At 45.6% G+C, this 21924-nt stretch overlaps 1 protein-coding gene across 4 annotated transcripts in view; it reads right to left on the bottom strand.

Moving 5' to 3' along the window:
• The window catches only part of si:ch211-130m23.3 (uncharacterized protein LOC558547 homolog), a 103698-nt gene that overhangs the window by 46253 nt on the left and 35521 nt on the right, over positions 1 to 21924 (bottom strand). For all 4 annotated transcript variants that reach the window (XM_035379607.1, XM_035379608.1, XM_035379610.1 and 1 more), the window contains exons 2-4: positions 21568 to 21640; positions 16791 to 16852; positions 15983 to 16067 (exon numbers count right to left, since the gene is read on the bottom strand). In XM_035379607.1, the coding sequence (XP_035235498.1) occupies positions 15983 to 16067; positions 16791 to 16852; positions 21568 to 21640 (220 nt within the window). The remainder of the gene's footprint in view (positions 1 to 15982; positions 16068 to 16790; positions 16853 to 21567; positions 21641 to 21924) is intronic.

The following is a 21924-nucleotide window of genomic DNA, read 5'->3' on the forward strand; positions in this document are numbered from 1 at the left end:
TCGCTGCTCACCATGGAGACCAGGCGTTGGGTTACCTCCTCTAGGGCCGGACTGCCAGAGGCAACCCCAGGCACCGAAGCACCCAGGGCAACCGTTGTGCATGGCTGGGCATCATAGGGCACCATGGAGTCCAATCAGGATGGGGTTGGGCCATAGGATTGTTGTTATTCTCTCTCTCTCTCTCTCTCTCTCTCTCTCTCTCTCAATAACTTATACCTTTCAGCAGGCCAGTGACTTCAGAGTGATAGGGTAGCATAAATCTGAATCTAATATTTTTTTTGATGCGTACGTATGCACAAAATGCAGCAAATGGCCCTGAACTCAGAGAAGAGGAAGTTTCAAAGGAAAAATTCATCAGCATGGGTATCCAATCAGAATCTCGATTAAATCCATAGGAAAGTAAAAACCTTTTTTTTTTTTTTAAATCTAGTGTGTTGAACATTTTAATCATTCCTTATCAATGTCTCATCTCCCCTTCTTTTTTTTTGTTTGGACAAACTTATTTTCTTCCATGACGACGCTCCGCAGCACTTGGATTTTACGATCGTTTTCCGTGAAATGTTTTTCCTCCGGGTGACGTAGCGTCTCGGCGGCTAATTGAGCTTTCATGCGGTTCTGTTTACACGTCTTTCCGACGCAGCCCTTCCTCGCACGCGCGGACAAAGCGGTTAGCGAGCAACGCTGCGTTTGTCTCCCGTAATGAATGGTACAACGTCGCACTCCGTGGCAGTGCAGAGGCGAATAAAGCATACTAAATTCCATTATTCAACTTCTGTTCGAGAAACAGACCAGTTTGGTTTCTGGGATCCATTGCATGTTAAGTTGTATGGCACCAATTTCAAAAATTCAAATGAATTTATAAATAAAAACGTGAAGACACTGTGTGCTGTTGATCTCTTAATTACAGATCTCTCAATTAACTGATTTTTTATTTTTATTTTCAAATTTATAAAATAACCTAAATAAAGGATTTCTCATCAAGTATTTCTAATTTCTAATCAAATCTCCGGACCTTAATAATAGTCACAAGTTTATGTCTTATATATATTTTTGGGAATTGCACTGTAAACACTGATTTACACAAGGCAATGGCAAACCAAAAAAAGAAAACAATGAATTAAATAAAATTGATAAAATTCAATTAAGTGCAACTAGTAGGACACAGTGGGCACATATGAAGACACATATAGATTTTGAGAAACATAAACATATGTATCCATGATGTTATCTCAGCTGTCCCACACAGTCAATCCACAAGGTTAAGACTAGAAGGGTGATATATTTTTATTATTTCAAGCCCAGTGTTGTTTTTGTTCCTTACACAGCTACAGGGTAATTTATCAATGAGAAGCCTGCTTGGAAAATTCAGCATCATGGTTGCTCCCCCCCGCCCTCTCTCTCTCTCTCTCCCCCAGGGACTGAGATGATCATAACCCTCTCAGAACAGCTTAATTAATGACCCCCAAAGCCCAGCACAAGGACTTTCAGCAGCAAAGAGGGGGTGACATTACCAAAGGGATGGGCCTAAACACCCATACAAACACACACACACACACACACAAGCACACACACACAAATGCAAACACACACACAAATGCACACGCGCACACACACACATGCACACAAACACAAAAAAGCACATACACATGTACACATGCACGCACACGCGCAAACATAAATGTGCACACACACACACGCACACACACAATACTGTAGCCGCCCCCCCCCCCCCTTCCCCCTCTCAGATACCAACCACCAGAACCTCTCCAGCACCATAAAGAAACTTCCAGAAGAGCCTGGGTCTCTCCTCTCCTCCCATCCAGAACAGTACTGTGGGAGCTGCTCATTGGTGCAAGAAGCCAGTTCATGGCGGCTGCCATGTTTGACTATAGCACTATGAGAGACTATGATCAATTCAAGTATGTACAAGTCCAATTCAGTGGTTCTGAGATGACATTTTGTGCCACTGCTGGTGAAAACAGTCTCGTTCTAAAGAGAAACTTCTTCTGGACTTAAAAATCATACATATGAAAGCAGAGCCTCTGATCATCTCTAATCAGTTCACCTCTAATTTTGTACATACACCTGTGATGATGCATTACAGGAATATTAAGGCAATATTCTGAAGCAGAAATCATGTAGCCGCATCCAAAACGGTGATGAGTGCAGATCTTTTATGAATGCAGCTAATAAATAAATCAATAAATAAAGATGGCACAGGCGGCAGTGCCGGTAGTAACAGCAGCAGTAGCGCCATGCATATTGCCATTAACATCATCATCATCGCCACCGCCATTATCGTTATTATAATAATCATCCACGTCGTTAAATAAAAACGGCGAGTGTCAGATCCGTCCCGTCCTGATGAATATGCAGATTCGCCCTAATTGGACGCATGATTAATTCAGCCGGCTCTCGCCGAAGACGCGTTTCGGGTTCGCGAGGACTGCGCAGGGAGGCATCACGCAGCGCTGAGCAAGAGAGCAGGTGTTACGCAGCTCTAATGTGCTACGCGCCGAGCGCGTCAATGCCGATGACCTGTAGAGTGCTCGCCGTCAATCAAGGCTCCCAGCGGCATTTAACGTTTTCTAGAAATTACCGTCGAGCTACTTAAAACATATTACCGCCATCAGGAAAATTAGCTTGATTATTTGCCTTTTTAGCTGTTCAGTTTTGTGGTTTACTGCAGTGTGTTTTCCATAACAGTGCCATATTAGGAATTAAAGAATTAAAAATGGAACTTCTCTATTTCCTACTGCTGTTTCGTTACTTATTGTTTCGCAGTTAATGCCATCGTGGCCTGGAAGTCATGGTCAGGCCTGAATCAAAAATATTTGGAATATGTTAACCCTTTAGAGCCTGGTACAACATCTAAAACTGCCCCAAACACTGGGACAGCTCAGTGTGAATTTTCAATGAAATGTGTTACTCACTGAAATGTACAACCATACTAAATATATTTCTTACACTTCCCAGTCTCACTAAATATATATTTTTCTGGAAAAGAAACAGGTGATTATCTAAAAATGACCAGTAATGTTCAGGAATTTTTTCTGGAGTATAAAGGTGTCTAAAGTGTTTATACTGTACTATTCAAGCGACCCAAACTGGGCATGGGCACCGTTGAAAATATCCTGAAGATGTGAATTTTTCATTAAAGCGGAAGCGTAAGTGATTGAAGATGTGTCTGGTGTCTATTCCCATCCTACGCCCACAGCGGACCACGCACAGCCTCCGAGAAAAAAACTTCCCGCATAACTGGGGTGAGAAAAGTGTGGGTTTTTAAAACTTTATTTTATTCCTTATCTAGAGCGCACTACAGCAAAATAGGGAGTGCAGGGAGAGAGAGAGAGAGAGAGAGAGGAGAGTGTGTGAAAGAGAAACACCAATAGAATGAGAGAGAGGGGGAGAGATGCAGAGGCAGGGGGAGAGGTGCACAGACAGAGGCGGAGAGAGAGAGAGAGAGAGAGAGAGAGTCTCTGTTCTCTCCAGAAAAAATGAATTCTCGTAGAGGAGGAAAGGGAGCGAGAACAGAGGCAGAATATGAAATGGACCACCTGCATCTGTCGGGGTCCTGGGACGCCCCCCCCCCCACTCTCTCCTCTCCCCCCCGGGTGAGCCTCCTGCCTCCTGCATTATAGAGGAACGAGGCTGGCGCAGCCTCCCGGCTCCTGAGCGCGCTCTCTCCCTCCTCATTAATCATTTAGGCCAGCCTCCTCCTCCTCTTCTGCCCTTAACCCCATCCTGGGCGGTCCAGGATGGGAGAGGGGTAGAGGGGTAGGAGGGTAGAGGTGCCCCCCCAGCCTGCTCCGCCCTAGGCCCATACGCCGTCCTCCTCCTCCTCCTCCTCCTCCTCTACCAAACACCCCCCCCCCCCCCAAGAGGCTCTTCTCGGCCGGACGAGTTCGGAGTCCTTCTCCTGTGCGGCTCAGTGGGATTTTCTGCTTGTTTTCGTTCGGGCGGTGATCGTACATACATATTGTTTTTTTGATGCGTTGCCGGACTGTGATTCAGGCCTGGGCTATGCAGCGCGGCGCATAGCGGGAGCAAATAAACAAGGAAAGAAAACCTAAATTAAAAAAAAAAAAAAACAGTGAAAAGGAAAAGAAAGAAGAAAATGAGAAAAAGAAAAAGAAACAAACCAGCACAGACTCAATGCCATGGGCCCACATCACACTGAGGAATCTCTTTATTCTCTCCACATCTTTCTTTTTCTCTTTCTTTTACCAACTTTCCCTGTTTCTCTTCTCCCCTTTCCTTGCTTACTTTCTTTCTTCCCCCCCAGTCGACCTCTTTTTGTCTTTCCCTATTTCTCTTGTTCCATCTCCTTCTCTCTCCCCGTCTATTTCTCTATCTCTCAGTAGTATCATTCATTTCCCTGTACGGGAGGATGCCTACTGGATGTTTCATGCAGGAAAAGCGTGTGTTTGTCTATCGATGTCTCAGCCAGCCTTTCCCTGATTATTCAAATTCCCTCCTCAGCCTGTCTTTAGACAGAGCTCCTTGTGTATTTGAGAGCTAAAGCCCATGTACCGTACACAAAATTCAAAATAAAATAATTAGACGGAAGCCAGTGCAAAGCACTTGCCTCTCACTGCCATTATTCTATACAGTAATTGTAATAAGATGTGAAAACGGCACATGTATTTATGGCCGTGTGTTAAGCTTCGTTAAGCGTTTAGCTCTTAAAGGCACGGCGTCAATTTTATGTTCCCTGTCGATCACCGGCTGACCTTGCCAACGCAAGCGCTCGTTTGTCGAGTCGTTAGACCTGCCCACCCCGCTTCCGATCGCTCCCGTTTCGGCTCTTTGAGCAGCCCTTCGTGGGTCTCCCTCCTCCTCCTCCTCCTCCTCCCGACAGAAGTCCTTGACCCACCTTGCGCCGCGCTCCGTACGTGTAACGCAGGCAGCTGTCGGCGTGACCCGCAGGAGCGGCTCGTACGCGGCGAAACGGCCTCGCGGAGGGAGTCGGTCGTGTGGGCGGCTCCATAATTGATGAGACGGAGAACAAAAAAGCCAGCTGTCTCCTCGTCCCGCTTTTAAAGAAGCATATGGCTCGCCGGGGGGGGGGGGGGGGGGGGGGCCGGGCGGCGGATCTGCCGGGAGACGAATCGCGCCCGACGCGTCGGGGCCCCGGTCGTAAAAAAAAGGGGTCCGCAACCGACCGCGCGAGCGGGCTAGCGCACGTACGCTAGCCCGCGCAGTCCCCCTCCTTCCTGCCGTGGACTTCCCGTGCCCCGCGAACGCGTGAACTCACTCAACTCAGCCTCTGTCTTGTTTTCACCCCTTACTGTATTAATCCTCTCCTCCCTCTCTCACAGCTCTCAGACCCTGACAGCACCCTCAACTGCAGAAACGCACGCACCCAAAATATACATAGGTACACACCCCAAACACACCCTTTTCCCACAGACCAAATCGATAGTAATATTACTGAATGGGGGATATAATCATGCAACGTAGGGCATTAACTAAATAAGCGTCAATGGGGAAGGTGCCCAAAATGCCTGTGAAACATGAATTATTTCTTTCTTATTTTGCATATTGAGGCAAACATGCCTTCAGATTGCGCAATTTGTTTTACCTCTGCGTCCAGTTCTTTTTTTGCGTACAGAGATGTGATTTGGTACTTAGATTTCAGCATTTAGCAGAGACTCTTATCAAGGGCAACAGATAAAATCTCTACACACTCTCCATTTATACAACTGGATATTTACAGAAGCAATTCAGGCTTAACTCCTCACTCAAGGGTAAAACAGTAGTGCCCCTGCGGGGATTCAAACCCACAACCCTTGTATTGCAAGACCAGGTCCCTCACCAAAATGCCACCTTGTAGACCAGGGATTGTGTGTCTGCGAAATCCATTTTAGGTGATGATGATGATGAAGATGATGATAATGATGATAATGAAACAAACAAAATTATATTAAACCTTTGGAAAATCTGATTTTAAAAAACCAAAGCAAATTGGCATGCTATTCAACCTGAATATGAGAATACGCTGTGGCAGACAATCAGACCACAGTGAATCATTATAAACACAGAAAGGCATTCAAATTAGAGATAAAGAGATAAAGAATAGGAGACAGAGAGAAACACAGGGCGAGAGAGGGAGAAACGAAGAGACAGACAGAGAAAAAGAGAGAGAGAGTAGGAGAGAAAGAGAGAGAAGCAGACACGCAGACCGAATATTGCTCTTCAGCGAGCCAGCGGCCTGCCGTAACTGTACTCCCGGTGTATATTACCGCAAGCCACGGTGCCCACTTTAATACACTGCACCGTCTCTGAGTTATTATCACCGGGAGTGCCCGGACGGCGGATTTTAAAAACGCCAGTTCCGCGAGACGGAGGGGCTTAAAAAGAACAAGGAGCTCAGGAGGCGGCGCGCAGCTCTTCCCTCGGTGGGGCCGTGTCCGCGGCGCACGCAGTTTCTTCCCTCCGAGGTGTTTTGCGCGGTCGGCACTGCCGCGGGGAGGGGACCGGAGCACAGCGGAGGAGTTCCTGGCCCCGGAGATTAGCGCCGGTCTAGTGGGCAGGACTATTCAAAGCAGCTAACCTGTGGAGAAGTGGCTTATGGGTAAAAAAAAAATAAAAAACCCACACTGTTGCTATTCTTAAACCCCGCATTCTGTTTGCATATCATAGGGAAGAGATATAGAAGGGAACTATGTTCTCAGGACTGGAGGTTTAACTCCTGTCTGCAGCCCAGTAATGCTCACCGCAAAGAACCAATGGCTCCAAAACTGTCTACAGTGATGACCCCATCCTTGGGTGTAAGGTCAGGGTTTGTCCTCGTGTGGACCGGCTCACAAACTTTGATTGGTCGATCGCGATCCATCATACCATTACCACGTCATCATGGGGACACCGGAAGCCAGCTGGAACTCTTCATTCCAGATTGTTGATGGCTGTTGGTGGCACCATGACGAAGCCAAAGTGGAACAGTCTACTGAGGTTTTCCAGCATTTTCAGTGCTCAGGAAACTCTGTGACCGCACAATGACACCAGAAATCCTATCCTGACGGTTCGAAATAATAGCTCAACAACAATAATAAAACTGACTCAATTAAGTTAGCATCTCAAATTAAATTCCTACAACTTATTCCTAAAATCAATCATGTTTACCACATGCCCCCTATTTTATCATGCGTTATGAAATGCGGCATTGGAATGGCACATTTCCAATGGGGTTTTGGGGCACCTGATGCCACCCACACACCCCAAATAAGAAGCACTATCAGGAGCTCGCTAAGGTGTGACAACGCGATATAAGAAAAAATACTTAAAATCCGAAAAAGAAAAATGCAGAGCGAGCGCTTCTCGGCGTAATCTAATGATGGCAGACGTCTCTGAGGGTTTCCCTTAAAAAAGGGGAAGGCAGGGAGGGGCACAGTCGCCTCTGGCAACCCTGAGAGGTATCAGCGGAAGAACTGAGGGTTCGGAAAGAGAGCACCCCGACACCGCCACCGACGGGGGAGGCGTGTGTAGCGTCAAAAACGTTGCCCCCGGCAACCTCCTCGTTCCGTCTCCGCCTCGTTACCGACGTCTTCAGGAGGATCAGACGTTTGTCGCCAACGCGGAGAACAGACAGAATGAAATAAATAAATCAAAATAGCAAAGAGCTCTTAAGGAAACATGCCACAGCGCTGACAGCTAAGCAAAAATAGAAAATGCGGGTGCAAAAAAAAAATCTAAATGCCACTGTAAGATGAAATTGATTTTGCCATTTCCCACTGTGTGGTTGCTTGATTCCTCTGCCTTTCTCATTTCTTGTTTGGAACTTTGAGTCCTAATGAAGAGTCCGTCTACCGACCTGTGTGAGTCTGAAGATACCCCACACCACACCACCACCAAGAACACTCAAATCTACGTTTCCTCTGTTCACCTGTCATCAACACAATAGATTTTTTTTTTTTGCTTTAATACATGTGTGTCGCTTGACTTTGATTATGACTTCTGATGTCATAACTGGAGGCTTAAAAAGACTCATAATATATTTGTATTTTATAAAAATATAAAAAAGGACAATGTTTAACTTTTTCCTAATGGTAGGGTAACCTAAAAAAAAAAGTAATCATATTTCATGCTGAAAAAGCTGCTGTTAACCCCTTGTGCGGCACCCTCTTTTTTTAACACAAGCCTGAAAATGACATACGCCAAATAAAATGGTTTCTGTTCTTGAACCCTTTTGACTACAGGTCTCTTCTCACAAGTACTCAAAAATTATTGAAACTATAGCTTTCTATTGGCTGGCTGTGTACTGGGTAGTCATGCTGTCCATGTTGAGTAGTTGCTAGCACACGGTGGGTCCCATTAGCTACAGTATACTGAGGGACTGCTAGGCCAGTACTGGTCAGAGAACCTTGTAGGTAGGCTAATCTTGTTTCAGAGATTCTACACAAACCAGAGATAGTAACAGTTACTATGCACACAGTACTTCTGGCATGTATGCAATGGGAAAATGGACAACAATGATAATTCATCTGGAGAATTGCAAAGAAAACAATGGCCATTCTATCAATGTTTCTCTCAGTTAAGATGTTTTTGGGACTAAAACTACTATTAATTTTTTCATTGATCCCTTACATGATAAAGATACCAGCTGTACTGTGATTCATGTTGACTGTGGATTTCAAAAACAAACAGAAGGTGAGGACCCCACAAGCCTGTTTTGCCTCCCCACACAAAATAAAGAATCATTGTTGTTAAAACACTGGCATTGTAAAATAGTTTATAGAGATAGAACCAAGAGTTTTAACACTTTAAAACGGTATATTGCCTGACTATAAAATTTCACCGTAAAAAAAATGAAATAAACCTACTTCGGCCTGAATAGGGGCCAGTGCAACTTAAGGGATTAAACTCATGTAAGGGTCCTTTTTGACCCTGAGGACAACACGAAGGCTGCGACGGGGGAACTGAAGCTGAACAAGTGGTCTCCAATTTGCCAAAAGCTATGAGAACATGTCTTGTGAAGAATTATGAGATGAGGAATTTAAGGAGTTTGAACCCCTACAGTCTGGTGATCTAACTCTAAATGCCTGGGTTGAGATCCAAGAGAACCTCCCCTCTGAAAATGTAATTAATGTTCCTGACTGGAGATTCTTAAGAAAACAGCTTGACGTGGTCATCTTGGATATTTCAAATTTTTTCAAGGGGGAAGAACAAAAATGTTCAAAAAACACAAAACTGATTGGAATATCCAAGATGATCATACTGAAATACTTTCCTAAGAATTCCCAATCAAGCCCATGAATTACACTATCAGAGGTGGAGTTCTCCTAGATCTCAACACGATCGAATTCCAAAGAGCTTTGTATTTTCAAGGGAAGCGGAACAGAGATGTCAAATACATAAACCTGTCTCGGCAAAAGTACACAGAATACTCTCAAATGCATATGATAAATCATATTATGATCAGATTGCACAAAAAAACACACACACGCACTTGTGTATAGACACACAAAAGGTACACACACACACACACTTCTTAGCACACTAGGTAATAGTTGAACCTCACTGGTAAAAGAGTAAATCCTTTATTTAACAATGCCGGTTCCATTCTGACCCACTGTAATGAATCCTGAGAAAGTGAGAGACAATCACAAGAAAGCACTGATCCTTTTGCTCAGGAGTGGGATTTGCTGTGACTTGAACTTTTGACCGTCCCGTGCACCTTCAATGAACCATTTTTAACCACCGCTCCGTCAAACAAGCTTGTCGACCTTCCTTGGCCCCTCCCCGACCTCTCTTCTCTTCCTGTACCAAGCAACATAGGAGAGAGCTTTGCAGGACGCACGTTCCAGAGTGGTCTTTGCACACTACCGGTCTGCATCATGTACCCACATAAACAATCACACTGTATATTATCTAGTGCAGTACCACTGGACTTAACCTCTCCTGTTCATTTTCCTTTCATTTACACTCTCTTGTTGACGTGGCTATAAGTCATGAAAGAGGATATTTAGCAACAGAAACCGTGATGCTATTCACAAAGGTGGTTAAATGAGGAAGAGAAGGAGACACTACAGAGATTTTTAAAATCAGCTCTACTAAGATAGTCCATTACTTTGAATAAACTCCTTTTAATAGTTTGGACAAAGCAAATGTGCCATAGCACATTGGTAATGATCTGGATTTAATCAACATTACTGCTACACTTTGGTTCACAGTTACTAGCATGAGCACAGTTGGCTTAAGGGTAAAGTTATGGGTGAATGTTGATTGAATCCAGGCCAATATCTTCAGTGGCAATAGCAATAATACTGCTACAGCAATATATCATTCTTCTGATGAGAGTAATGTACATTTTACAAAATGGTTCACAATGCAAAATCATTTCAGAAAGACAAACAAAAAAAGGAAAATGTTTCAATAAACTAAATTTTTTAAAAAACTGAGACCCAACATTCCTTTTCACAAAGCCACAAGAAAAGCCCTTCACCTTGGTAATCAAAACCACACCACTTCTGCAAAGGATTCTGGGTGCTGGTCTTTGGCGGGAACAAGACCCCTGCTGAGGCCAAAGCTCAGTCATTAACCAAAACCAGACAGCATCCTGGTCCCTCGGCTCTGGGGCATAACCCCATAAAAACCCTTCCCTTGAACTCACTATTGTTGCCGCTGCAATCCATGACAAGCCGGGAATGGCAGTAGCTTCCAGCCAGATTCCCGCTCCAGGTGCATGAGCTCTGGGAAAGCGGCGGTGTGGATGACTCTATCTGCTGGGCACTGAGCGCTGGTGAGTCACAGCTATGTGCTCGCTGGCTGCGCAGATCCAGGGCACAGCTGCAGTACTGTACTCACGCCACTCTGCCAAGGGGAGAAAGGTGTGGCATGGTGGGTGTGCATGTGTGTGTGTGTATGTGTGCGTGTGCATGTATGAGTGCATGTAGGTGTGTGAGTACAGGCGTGCATGTATGTGTGTGTGAATGTGTGTGCATGTGAGTGTGTGCGTGTATGTGTGTGTGTGTGTGTGTGTGTGTGTGTTTGCATGTGAGTGTGTGCGTGTATGTGTGTGTGTGTGTGTGTGTGTGTGTGCATGTGAGTGTGTGCGTGTATATGTGTGTGTGTGTGTGTGTGTGTGCATGTGTGCGAGCAAAGCGTGCATGTTTGTGTCTGTGTGTAGGTTTTGCATGTGTGGGTGTGTGCATGCGAACACGAGTATACAATTCCTCTTTTTGCCCTTGCCCTGAGACAGGGCAGCACCAGGCAGTTTTCAGGTCAGTGGTGGTAGGACCAGACTCACACACGGTACTAGCCAACCCAGACTGGTCCAGGTGCAAGACATTTCAAGATTTATCATTCAGGAGAAACAAGAAAAAAATCTACTTATATTTGTCTTTATTGTGTCCTTTATTTTAGACAGTATTATTGACTGCATTAAAATACACTTACTTGTAATATGTGAAATTACACAATAATACACTGTAAATTAAAATTACAATGTATTATTCCTGTTGCCATTAAAATAACTATACATTAGCATGTTTGTTTAGAATGTGCAATTTATTGGATGAGGAAAATCCTAAAGGAAACAAAACAAAAAAAAATGGCTGTGATTGAGTTTCGGTTGAAAATTATAATGAAAGTAACCTGCAAATGCGCACACAAATCATTTCTCTTTGTCCTCAACCTCAGCGAGCAAAGATAGTGTGCAAACGCATCGTAGCCATCGTAGGTTCTTGATGCTTCACTTTCTCTTGCTTAACTTACTAAGCTATGTAATTTACCATAAGAAAACAGTAACGCACGTAAGGGTATTGGGTTTGAGGCAGACACGCTGTGATCACAATGGCAACGAATGCAGTCCTGAAACAAGTCTGTGAAACTATACACTGAAATCACAGCCAGTGCTATTATTCACCTACAGCTCTTTTCCACTGAAAGCAGAAGAAGTAAGAATTGTGCATTAAGGAGAATCTCTGGGTACTGAAAATGTCTAATTTGTGCCTTTAGTCTATAATTAGGCCCATTCTGCTCCACTCTCCTCGCTCTCAGAGGAAATGCAGCTAATTGGCATCAGGAAAAGAGCAGCTCAGGGGCCGAACCACATGGACCCCTGTGCGTGGGGACGATCTCTGGCCTCTTCTGAAATAGCAATTCCACTCTCACTCTCTCTCTCTCTCTCTCTCACACACTCTCTCTCTCTCTTTCTCTCGCTCTCTCTCCGGCTGCCATCTTCGGCATTATCTGTTGTTCATTTTCTTTACTTCAAAATATCGGTCTGATGTAAGGTCCCCACGCCCCTCTTGCTGTCCCCAAGCAACAAGTCACCTCCTCCCATCTTTTGTCGGCCTCTCCCCCCACCCCACCCTCCCCCCCCAAAAAAAAAAGATGTAGGACTACTTTAAAAACTGTACCAGTGAATAAAATAAAAAAGGTTCCCCAGATTAATCCTTCAGCTGGATTCATTCACTCCTGTTAAGACCGTGCGGGAGTCTCTTCCAGGACAGCAAAGCAATATCCTCTCCCTGAGACGGCCTGACTGTGCATTATCCTCAGTTGATTCCGACTGTAGCAAACAGATGAATATAAAAATAGTTATTGTTTATGACTTCTTGTCTCGGCTTAAGTGGAATTTGCCCGCGCGGCTCGGGGAACGCATTTAAAAAGCACTTACAGAACGCTAAAGGATATTCCCTGACCGAAAACCCTCTGAAGAGGTGGGCGGGGGGAGATCGATACCGAACAAGTTCCTGCTGAACATTCATCAGACAAGAGTTCTTCTGGCAGATTTCCCCCCCCCGGTTTCTGCGCAGGCGTTCTTGGAATGCCTCCTCCAACCAGCGGTGACAGTAACGTTTTAGCCTCCGTCCAGTCCCGTCATTTCCGACACATGGAACACCAGTCGTGGCCCTAACGGTAGATACGAATATAGCACCTGTGCAGTATTCAGAGCCAGCAGCGTCAATCAACTGCTCAACCAATCAGGGAGTTACTTAATCAGTCATTCAGCCAATCAGATTTGCTTATTTGCTAGGTACAGTACAGCCCTTGGAGGCATGCAGGCTGAACATAGAGGCCCAAGACTGCAGCAAGATGTTTTAGGCTCACTGGTGTCCCTTTCAATGAGCTGAATAAATACAGATTGCAGTAATGATAAAAAGTGAGGTCTTCTGAGGTTATTAATAATTACTAGTACTACTAATGATCAGTAATTATAGGGATTAATTAATTAATACTCAATTACATCTGCATCAACTGGATGTGGTTTTCATGAATCTTGACTAAAGGCACCATCAATGTTCCAGTTTAGGAATTCATACTTTTTCCAAAAAAAAAATGTTAGCAGTAATTATTCCCTCATCCCTTTTAATTAAGCAGAAAATATCAGCGGAATTGTGATTGAATCGCAAAGCCTTGCCAGAATTATAATTTTAAATTCACTTTTTTTTTTTTAACTGACCCAAGGTCTAATTAGAACTCACAGATTACATCTCAGTGAATAGAATTAATAAGTAAGAGTTTAATTGTAATTTTGCCAAAACATGAAGATCAGCGTTTCTTTCATTTAGAAGTATCAGCAGTAGTAGGAACTGTAATAGCAACAGTAGCAGTAGTACTATCAGCAGTAGCAGGAACAGTATTACCAGTGGCTGTAGCAGTAATATTACTGCCAGTAGTAGGGAGGCAATGTAGCACAATGGCTAGAGAATTGAGCTTGTAACTCTGAGATTTTAGGTTTGAGTTCCAGGTGATGTTGAACCCGTTCAGTAGAGTGCTTTAGGTGAATTTCTTCCATAAATATTGAATAGCTGCATTAAAAAATTTAATAAATACATTTTATTTATAAGGGGCCATGTACAATATCAAATATAAATGTTGCTATTTGATAGCATACCGTTATTAGATTTAAGCTCATTTTCACCTGCAGTATACATGTAAAAAAGCAGATAGTAGTGCTTGCTAAAGGGCTAAAATGTGAAGTGTACTAGCAGTGTTGGTAGCAATAGCGAACAAGCTAGGGACGTACTGAAAACAGCTGCAGTACTGAATGATACACTAGAGGCGTTTTCACTTTTTTCTTTAGAGGCAGTCCCAAAAAGTACGTACAGGAGGTGTGACTGCTTATTAAAATTTAGTGATGCAGAAAGTGCACAAATTCAACCCCCTCACCCCCCTTCCCCACACCACCCTCGGTCAGGATAAAAACAGTTCCTGAAAGACCTCCCCCCCCTCCGGTGAATGCCCTCGGACACACGGACCCCTCTCTTGGACAGAGGCGGGTTTTCGCGGTATGGGATGGCGGTGCGCAGAGGAAGGACGCCGCGCCCTCCCCCGCTCAAGGTGGCGACTGCGGGGGATTAAATCACACCTCCTCCCCTCCTCCCCTCCTCCCCTCCGCGCGGACGGGCTCCAGCGAGGGCTCGGGCCTGATTTATGGAGTGCGGCCTGCCGACGGCTTTATGCGCTGCTGAACAAGGGTTGGGTCTAATTCATGTAGGACAACTTCAAGGCATCTCGTTAGTAACAGTTCTTCAGTAACCCCTCCCCCAGCACCCAGCGAGCACGCTCGCATATTCAGGTTACTGGGACCCCTATTTCCAAAACATCAAACGCGGCGTACATTTTACCTTCATTGCTGTTTGTGTTGCGAAACTCGAAAATTATTTTATATTGGCCCAAATTTCCCAAATAATGCCAATATAAATGAAATGCAATAAAAGCAAGCCTTCTCTGAAGTTTCTCCTATTACAAGCGCTTTCATCATTATCATTAAAAATGGTGAGATAGGCACACTAGCCAGGCAATAACAGTGTTTTGTTGAGATTTCCACATTGACTCATCCATTAGCACAAACAACTAAAGCGTCACAGAGAAGAAACAAACAATGTGCCCGGTACTTTGGGAAACAGCCATTCAGTATACACAAACTCCCCCAAATAACATCCTTCCAGCTAGCATTTTTATCAAGCAAAGCTGCTGAGAACGACGTGCGCAAAAGTGTATGCTGCAAGTGTGGTCCTGGGACTCTAGGTCTTCAGTCCTGGCCTCTCCTGACCTCTGACCTTTCCCAGATTAATTTGCAGGATTTTGGCTGAGGATTTTCGGGTGAGGTATAAATACAGAGATTGCTCTGGGAAAAAGTTTGTGACAAATTCAAGCCTGTCATTCAACAAAAAGAAGAAGATATTTGAAATGTTTTGCAGAAGATCCTGGTTAGAGCGGGGAACATTCTCCAGAAAAATCTCTGGGGGAGATGTTCCTGAACTTGTAGACATCTCTCATTTACATTCATAGGAGGTTCTGGCTGCCTCCACTTGGCTGAGCTAGAGTACTTTGATATGTTCTCCAGGTGCATTTTATCAGGCCGCTCACAACTGGAAATCAATAACAACAAGGCCACAACCTGTAAATTCACCACCAAAGTTGTCAATAGCTTAAAGCGCACACGGGCTGAGGTCATGGTAGGCCCCATTGACCCAGGATCAGTATGGACGTTCTCACAATGTGACTGGAATGTTTTGTCACTGTGGTAACATTGTCACTACATGTCAGCAAAACTGTGAGAATGTTTTGTGTTTGCTGGGGAGCCGGCTGACTCACACTAAACAGCTAGGTACACAGCAGGGCGTAATGTGTCCCAGCGTATACCATTCGCACATTCACAGCCGTGTCCATTCCGAAAACCCTTATCACTCACACGTTCACAAATTTTTGCGAAGCGCCAACACATCATGTCACAGCTATCCGGCTTTGCTTCTTGATACTACGACCATTTCATCCTCCGTTGAAATGTCTGCACCTACAAGGAAACAAGTCTTTCCCACAACACGAGTCTGTCAAAAATTCCTTTTTTTTGGACTGTCAAAGAAACTTGCATATGCAGATGACGTGTTTCCTCTTTTACAGAAAATCATGCCCCAAGCTGCCTGCGAGCCCAGCCCATTGAATGAGAAGAGGAAGTGACTTACTGGCCAGTGCCCACACCCCCCCTCTCACCCCCCCCCCCACCTTTTGATCCCCCCCTCACACTCACGTAGTCATGGAAGGCCTTGGCTTCACTGGAGTGCTCACATGTCTCTCTCCTTTCAGGGGCTGCGCAGTACAGGTCCCAGAACACACTGCAACAACACAGCAAAGGATGAGCACGCCAGGAGAACACACACATACGCACACACACACACACACACGCACATTCCCACAAATGAGCACAGGCACACGCATAACAATCATGTTCACGGGTACACACATACACACACGTGCACACCTTCACACACACACCTGCACACACAGACAAATACACACACATGTACACACGCACACATACATACACACACACACACACACACACACATGTGCACACGCTCACGCACATGTTCACACACATGCACGCGTACACACTCTATTGTGTTTTTTGTTTTTTCAAAAAAACTTCACTTGTGATCGCCACGTGATCAAGGCATTCCAGTTCCTGGAGTACGCAGGTTTGAAAGGTTAAGGGGCCTTTTCCTATGGATGTAATTATCATTTCCCCCGTGGACCTACTTATCATTTCACCTGCGGATGTACTTATCGGTTCACCTGTGGATCTAATTATCACTTCACACGACTGCTGCACCGTGTTCCTCATAGAAATCTCGGGGAGCACGGGGCAACATCTGAGGACGCAGACCACGGACTTAATTACAATCCCGTAATCCCGCCTGTTTAGAAGGATTCCTCCTTTGTTTAAAGGAGATCAAGCTTCATTAAAGTACACAAACTAAATATGCAGGAATCCCCCCTGCCCTCCCCCCCCCTCTGTTTTTTTTATCTGTCCCTGTAAAAGATACAACGGTACTCACCACCACCAGGAATGCAGGAACCCCGGAGGCTCCCCTAACGTGATGTTCTTCTCCCATCGGATCTTGGCAGAAAAAAAGAGAACGGAATGTGAGGACGAGACACACAATGGATTCCTGACCTTCACTGTGATGTCACAGCAAAGGGGCGGGGGGGGGGGGGGGGGGGCAAATGACATCGCATTACACCCACACTGCCTCCACATGTTGAGTTCAACAGGGGACGAGTTCTGTCGGTAGAAGAACAAGGAGGCATAGGTAGAATCAGCTAAAGCTAAACTACAAACTAAAACTACAAGTTTTTTTTACACAGAGCAGTGTGTGGAATGGCATGCTAGGTGATGAAGTAGGGACCTTAGCAGTATTCAAGTCCAGGTTTGACACAGTGTTGGAGACATTCCAGTCGGAGTTAAATGACAAGCCTAGATGGGCCGAATTGCCTGTCCATCATTACATCAATTTTTGTTTTTAGCCTCTTAAACGAGTGCAAACATAGAATGACAGGGAAAATTGAGTAAGGGAGGAAAGGCTGAAGGTTTGAGTCCCTGGATGACAGCTTACAGACATCACCCAAGGGTGCTCCTTTATTTGTTGAGCAGAGGGGTCTAATCCAGGTCAGTTTAACATACTTTCCAGCTTACAAATGGGAAACCTCTACAGCCGTGTGTCTAAAGAAGCAATTCAGTTTAAGTGTCTCTGCAGAGGCTACAAAAGCAAGATCAAAGCTGGGCTTCAACCCTAAAACCTCCCGGATTCATACCCTCGCCTGTGAGCCCTTTCCTGCTCCTGCGCGCTCCCGGCGCTGAGAAATGAGCAAATCCAGCCTAACCCTTAAGCACTAAAGACGGAATCGTGGGAAAACCCCATTATGTTCGAAAGCCGGTCATTGGCTCCGAGCACTTTGCGCTCACTCACAGGTAAGAGAGCACATTCAGGGAGATCAATTCACTTTAATGAGATGTAATTAGAAAAGCAATTATGAAAGAGGCAGGACAAAACCTTACAGTTAGGATATTGGAGCTCATCCAGGCGCCCATTAAAATACATTTGTTCTTCTAACCACATTGATTTATTTGGGCCGGCCTGCCTCGTGCTCTGTGTGTACATAATGTAACATTAACGCTGAATTAGTCACCTGTTCTCCTTGACATGAATGGGCAAGAGAGAACGAGACGCATCTCAATTAAGGAGTGTCACTTACATCAACAGCTCTGGCGCCTGAGTGCTTACCTTGCGCCGGTAAACCTCCGCTACAAAGTTTACATATCGAAATGCAACGTAATGCAAATGATTACTGTCACCACAATTACAATTCAGTGCCTTCACTGCGCATGCATATATTATGCTTAGAGCTGAATTAGGAAGCGGAATTACAATAAAATCAAATCATTTCCTCGTTCGAAGGTATTGACAAATTTGACAGCAGCCAGAAAAGAAGGGCAGATGAATTATTACATGCCTTCAATGCCGCTTGTACCACGTGCGATGTCAACACAAACTGTCACGGCTTGTTCTAGGGACCATGACGTTTTTCAGACATTTTTAGTCCTTGACACATTTTTCTGTAATCTGACCAGGCTTCCGAGCACTTCCTTGTGAGCCTTTGGACCTTCTAATTAACCTGAACTGACCGTAACCCCGGCCTTCTCCTTCTTTCTTTTCCTCTCGCCAGCCTTGTAACACTACTCTCTGTTTTTCAGCTGTGGAAGTGGGGTGACTCAGGAGCAAACACCGTGAGATCACCGCGCATTGTTCGCTCTGTAAACCTGATTTACAAAACTCCTCCACAAAGTCAGCGGCACCACGCAAATGGCAAGGGCGTGTCGTCCTTTATCCCGATTAAACAAAAATTAAAAACAAACACACAGACACACACACACACAGACACACAAACACACTCACACACACACATACACACACATGCACAGACACACAAACACACAAAGACACACAGACATACACACACACACACACACACAGACAGACACACAAACACCACTCACACACACACACACACACATGCACAGACACACAAACACACACACACAGACACACAGACATACACACAGACACACACACACACACACAGGGCTTAAAGTGTATTTTGAGGTTTTTTTAGATTGTCGCATTTCAGGTCATGTGACCAGCTCGAGCGGAGGAGGGTGGTCCGTAAAAACCCTGTGCTGCCTCTCGCCTCGTTTCTGCGTGCGCTGGAGAAATGTGCCTCCGGACTTCTGCTGCTCCTCTGTCTCTCAGCAAGAAAACAGGACAGTGCACCCCTAAATCAGGGAATGACGACGCGCCTGTGCGCTCGCCAGGTTTTCTACCCGTCTCCGTCACGTCTTTAATTGGCCGTGCCGTCTACGTCAAGTCTTTGCACGAACAAGCCAACAAAAACACGACTACAATTACACAACTGCGTACAGCATATTTTAAACTCCAATTCTCAATCACACACGCACACGCATATTCGCACACACACACGCACGCACGCCTGCATGCATGCACGCACACACACACACACATTCTTGCACACACACGCCTGCAAGCACACACACACACACACATTCGCGCACACACACACACACACACCTGCATGCACGCAGACACACACACACACACATTCGTGCACACACAGACGCATGCACGCACACACGCCGGCATGTATGCACGCACACACACACACACACACGCATGCATGTATCCACATACATACACACACACACACACACACACACACACACAAAACAGTCCCCTCACACCTGAAAACTCAAATTTTCTGCAATGTAATTGTACTGACCACCACGCACTAGTGTCACACGTTAAACAGCCTCTGCGGAGCCAGCCAATCAGAGCAGGAGGAATCAAGCTCTGAACTCCCATGGAAACCCTTCTGCTGTCTGAGTGCAGATTACTTTCCACTGCACCTCATGGGAAGGGTGAGGACGGCACCAGCCTGGCAGGGCTGAACTGAACTACTGAAAGACTGCAGATACTTTAGGAGTGACGCGCACTGACATTGGAAGCCAGTCAGCCAGTCAGACAACCAGTCAGAAAGTGCGTGAATCAGTCGGCAAGTCAGTTAGAGAATGAGTAAGTCAATCAGTCAGACAGTCCACCAATCAGTCAGTCAGCCAATGAGCAGCTCATGCAGAGAGTGCCAGTCAGTGAGTAAGTCAGTCAGATATTGATTAGGTCAGATAATGAGCAGGGCTGTCAACTAGTCATTCCGTCAGTCAGTGTGTAAGTCAGTCAGACAGTCAGCAAGTTAATCAGTCAATCAATCAGGAAAGGAGAAAATACTGTTTTTTGGGAAACTCCCTCTAGTCTCAGTCAAAAAGAGTTACACTAAAAAAAATAGTAATTATAGGTTATAGGTGTTATACGTGTGTCCCACACAACTGCATTTAAATTTACCACGCAGTGTGTTTGGCACTTACAAACATGATGACAGCAGAGGAGTCAGGACAGCTGTTATCACACTCTCACTCTAGGTTTCAGAACCAGCCTGAGGGGTCAGGGGAACTGAGACTAAACAGGCCATATGCAAGGCAACTGTTGTTTCCCCCACAGGAAACTACATTACCCAGAAGGCATTGCAATTCTCCAACACCTTGGTTTAGCTGAGTGCTTGCGGTGAGCAGGGGAAAACAGGCAGGGAGTCACGTGACTCACCGATAGTTGACATCACACCCACTTATCGCCTCGCCCACAGCCCAGCCACCGCAAGCTGCCTGAACACGCCCAGCGCTCGAAACCCACAGGCAAGACAGGGCTGCAAGCTAACCGAGGCGCTCGCTCGCATATGAAATCAGTGGCTATCTTTGGAATCTCCGGAGGGAACCGCAAGGTGTGAATTTTCACCTCGTGTTCCGAGCAAAAAAAAAAAGAAGCAGCGCTTCCGTGAGCCCAGGCGCGGTTCAGTTCGAACGCTGCCAGTGCGCTCGCTAAATCAGCGTCTTGTGTTTTAGCGGAGTCAGTGTCGGTACTTTCAACTTTAGAGAACGACGGGAGACCTTCTGGCCCAAGACGTAGAGCACCGCCTTTGAACACCTTTGAAGTGAGGGCTCTCCGCTCCCCTCAAAGGCAGTTTCAAAGAGAAGAGCGCAATCACTGTTTTCTCCAAATTCTAGGTGCACACAGGAATATTTACCATGGAATGCCGTAGATTGGGTTGCCAGGTCAGAAAAGTAAACCCTACATTTTGGGGGATTATTCCAGAGGATCGAAAAAAAATAATCCAAGTTGGCCTCTGAAGAAAAAAGTACAAGCAACAGTGTAGCTTAACATTTAATTGTGAGACAGTCAAATGGCTGTATGCTGTCCCTGTAACACAAACAAATAAAAAATCTAAACGGTGCATGGGAGTCAGTGGCGAGGGGGGGGGAGCTTAAATGGAGGCGAGGCAAGGCAAGGAACTAATTGAATACGGGGGGGGTTTGAGAAAATATTTTGGCAAGAGAATCAACAAGGATCTGGCAACACAGGGCTTGGCAAGAAACAAGTTTTTTGCTCATAGCGCGTTTTTTTTTTTTGCTCGTGATGTGCTCCCTCTCCGCTGAGCTCAGACTTTCATCCAATCCCATTAGACGGGCACCGAGAGAAGGGTGCGTCCAGCCTGCTCAGCATTACGTCTGTGTGTAATTCAATTAGTGGGCGAGCTGGAGAACGCTGGCCGAGGCGAGCACTCCAGGCACAACCGTCCCTCCAGACCCCCCCCCCCCCCTGCCCCCACCCACCCCCCCACCCCAGGCCGTAAATAACGAACACGCCCGCTTACCTCTGACAGGAAGGTCTGAGCTGTTTTCTGAGCTCCTACATGCAGCAAATATTCGTACACGTAGAGCGCTAACCTGCAGAGAAAGAAGAGAAAGAGAGGGGGGGGGAGAGGGTGAGAGCAGGAAGACAGAGAGGGAGAAAAAGAGGAGAGAGACAGAGCAAGGGAGGGAGATTCAGAGAGAGAAAGACAGAGGAAGAGAGACTGGTGAGGCATAGACCTACACACATTTCTCCTACATTGTCAGCAGCATAATAAAAAGAAAAACAATATTTTCAGAAAAGTCTGAAATACCCTCTCTCCCCCAAAGACAGGTAAATCAGTCTAACAACACCACAGACAGCAGGAGTATGGTGCGGC

Source organism: Anguilla anguilla, chromosome 10, assembly GCF_013347855.1.
Source record: "Anguilla anguilla isolate fAngAng1 chromosome 10, fAngAng1.pri, whole genome shotgun sequence".
NCBI classification, from domain to species: domain Eukaryota; kingdom Metazoa; phylum Chordata; class Actinopteri; order Anguilliformes; family Anguillidae; genus Anguilla; species Anguilla anguilla.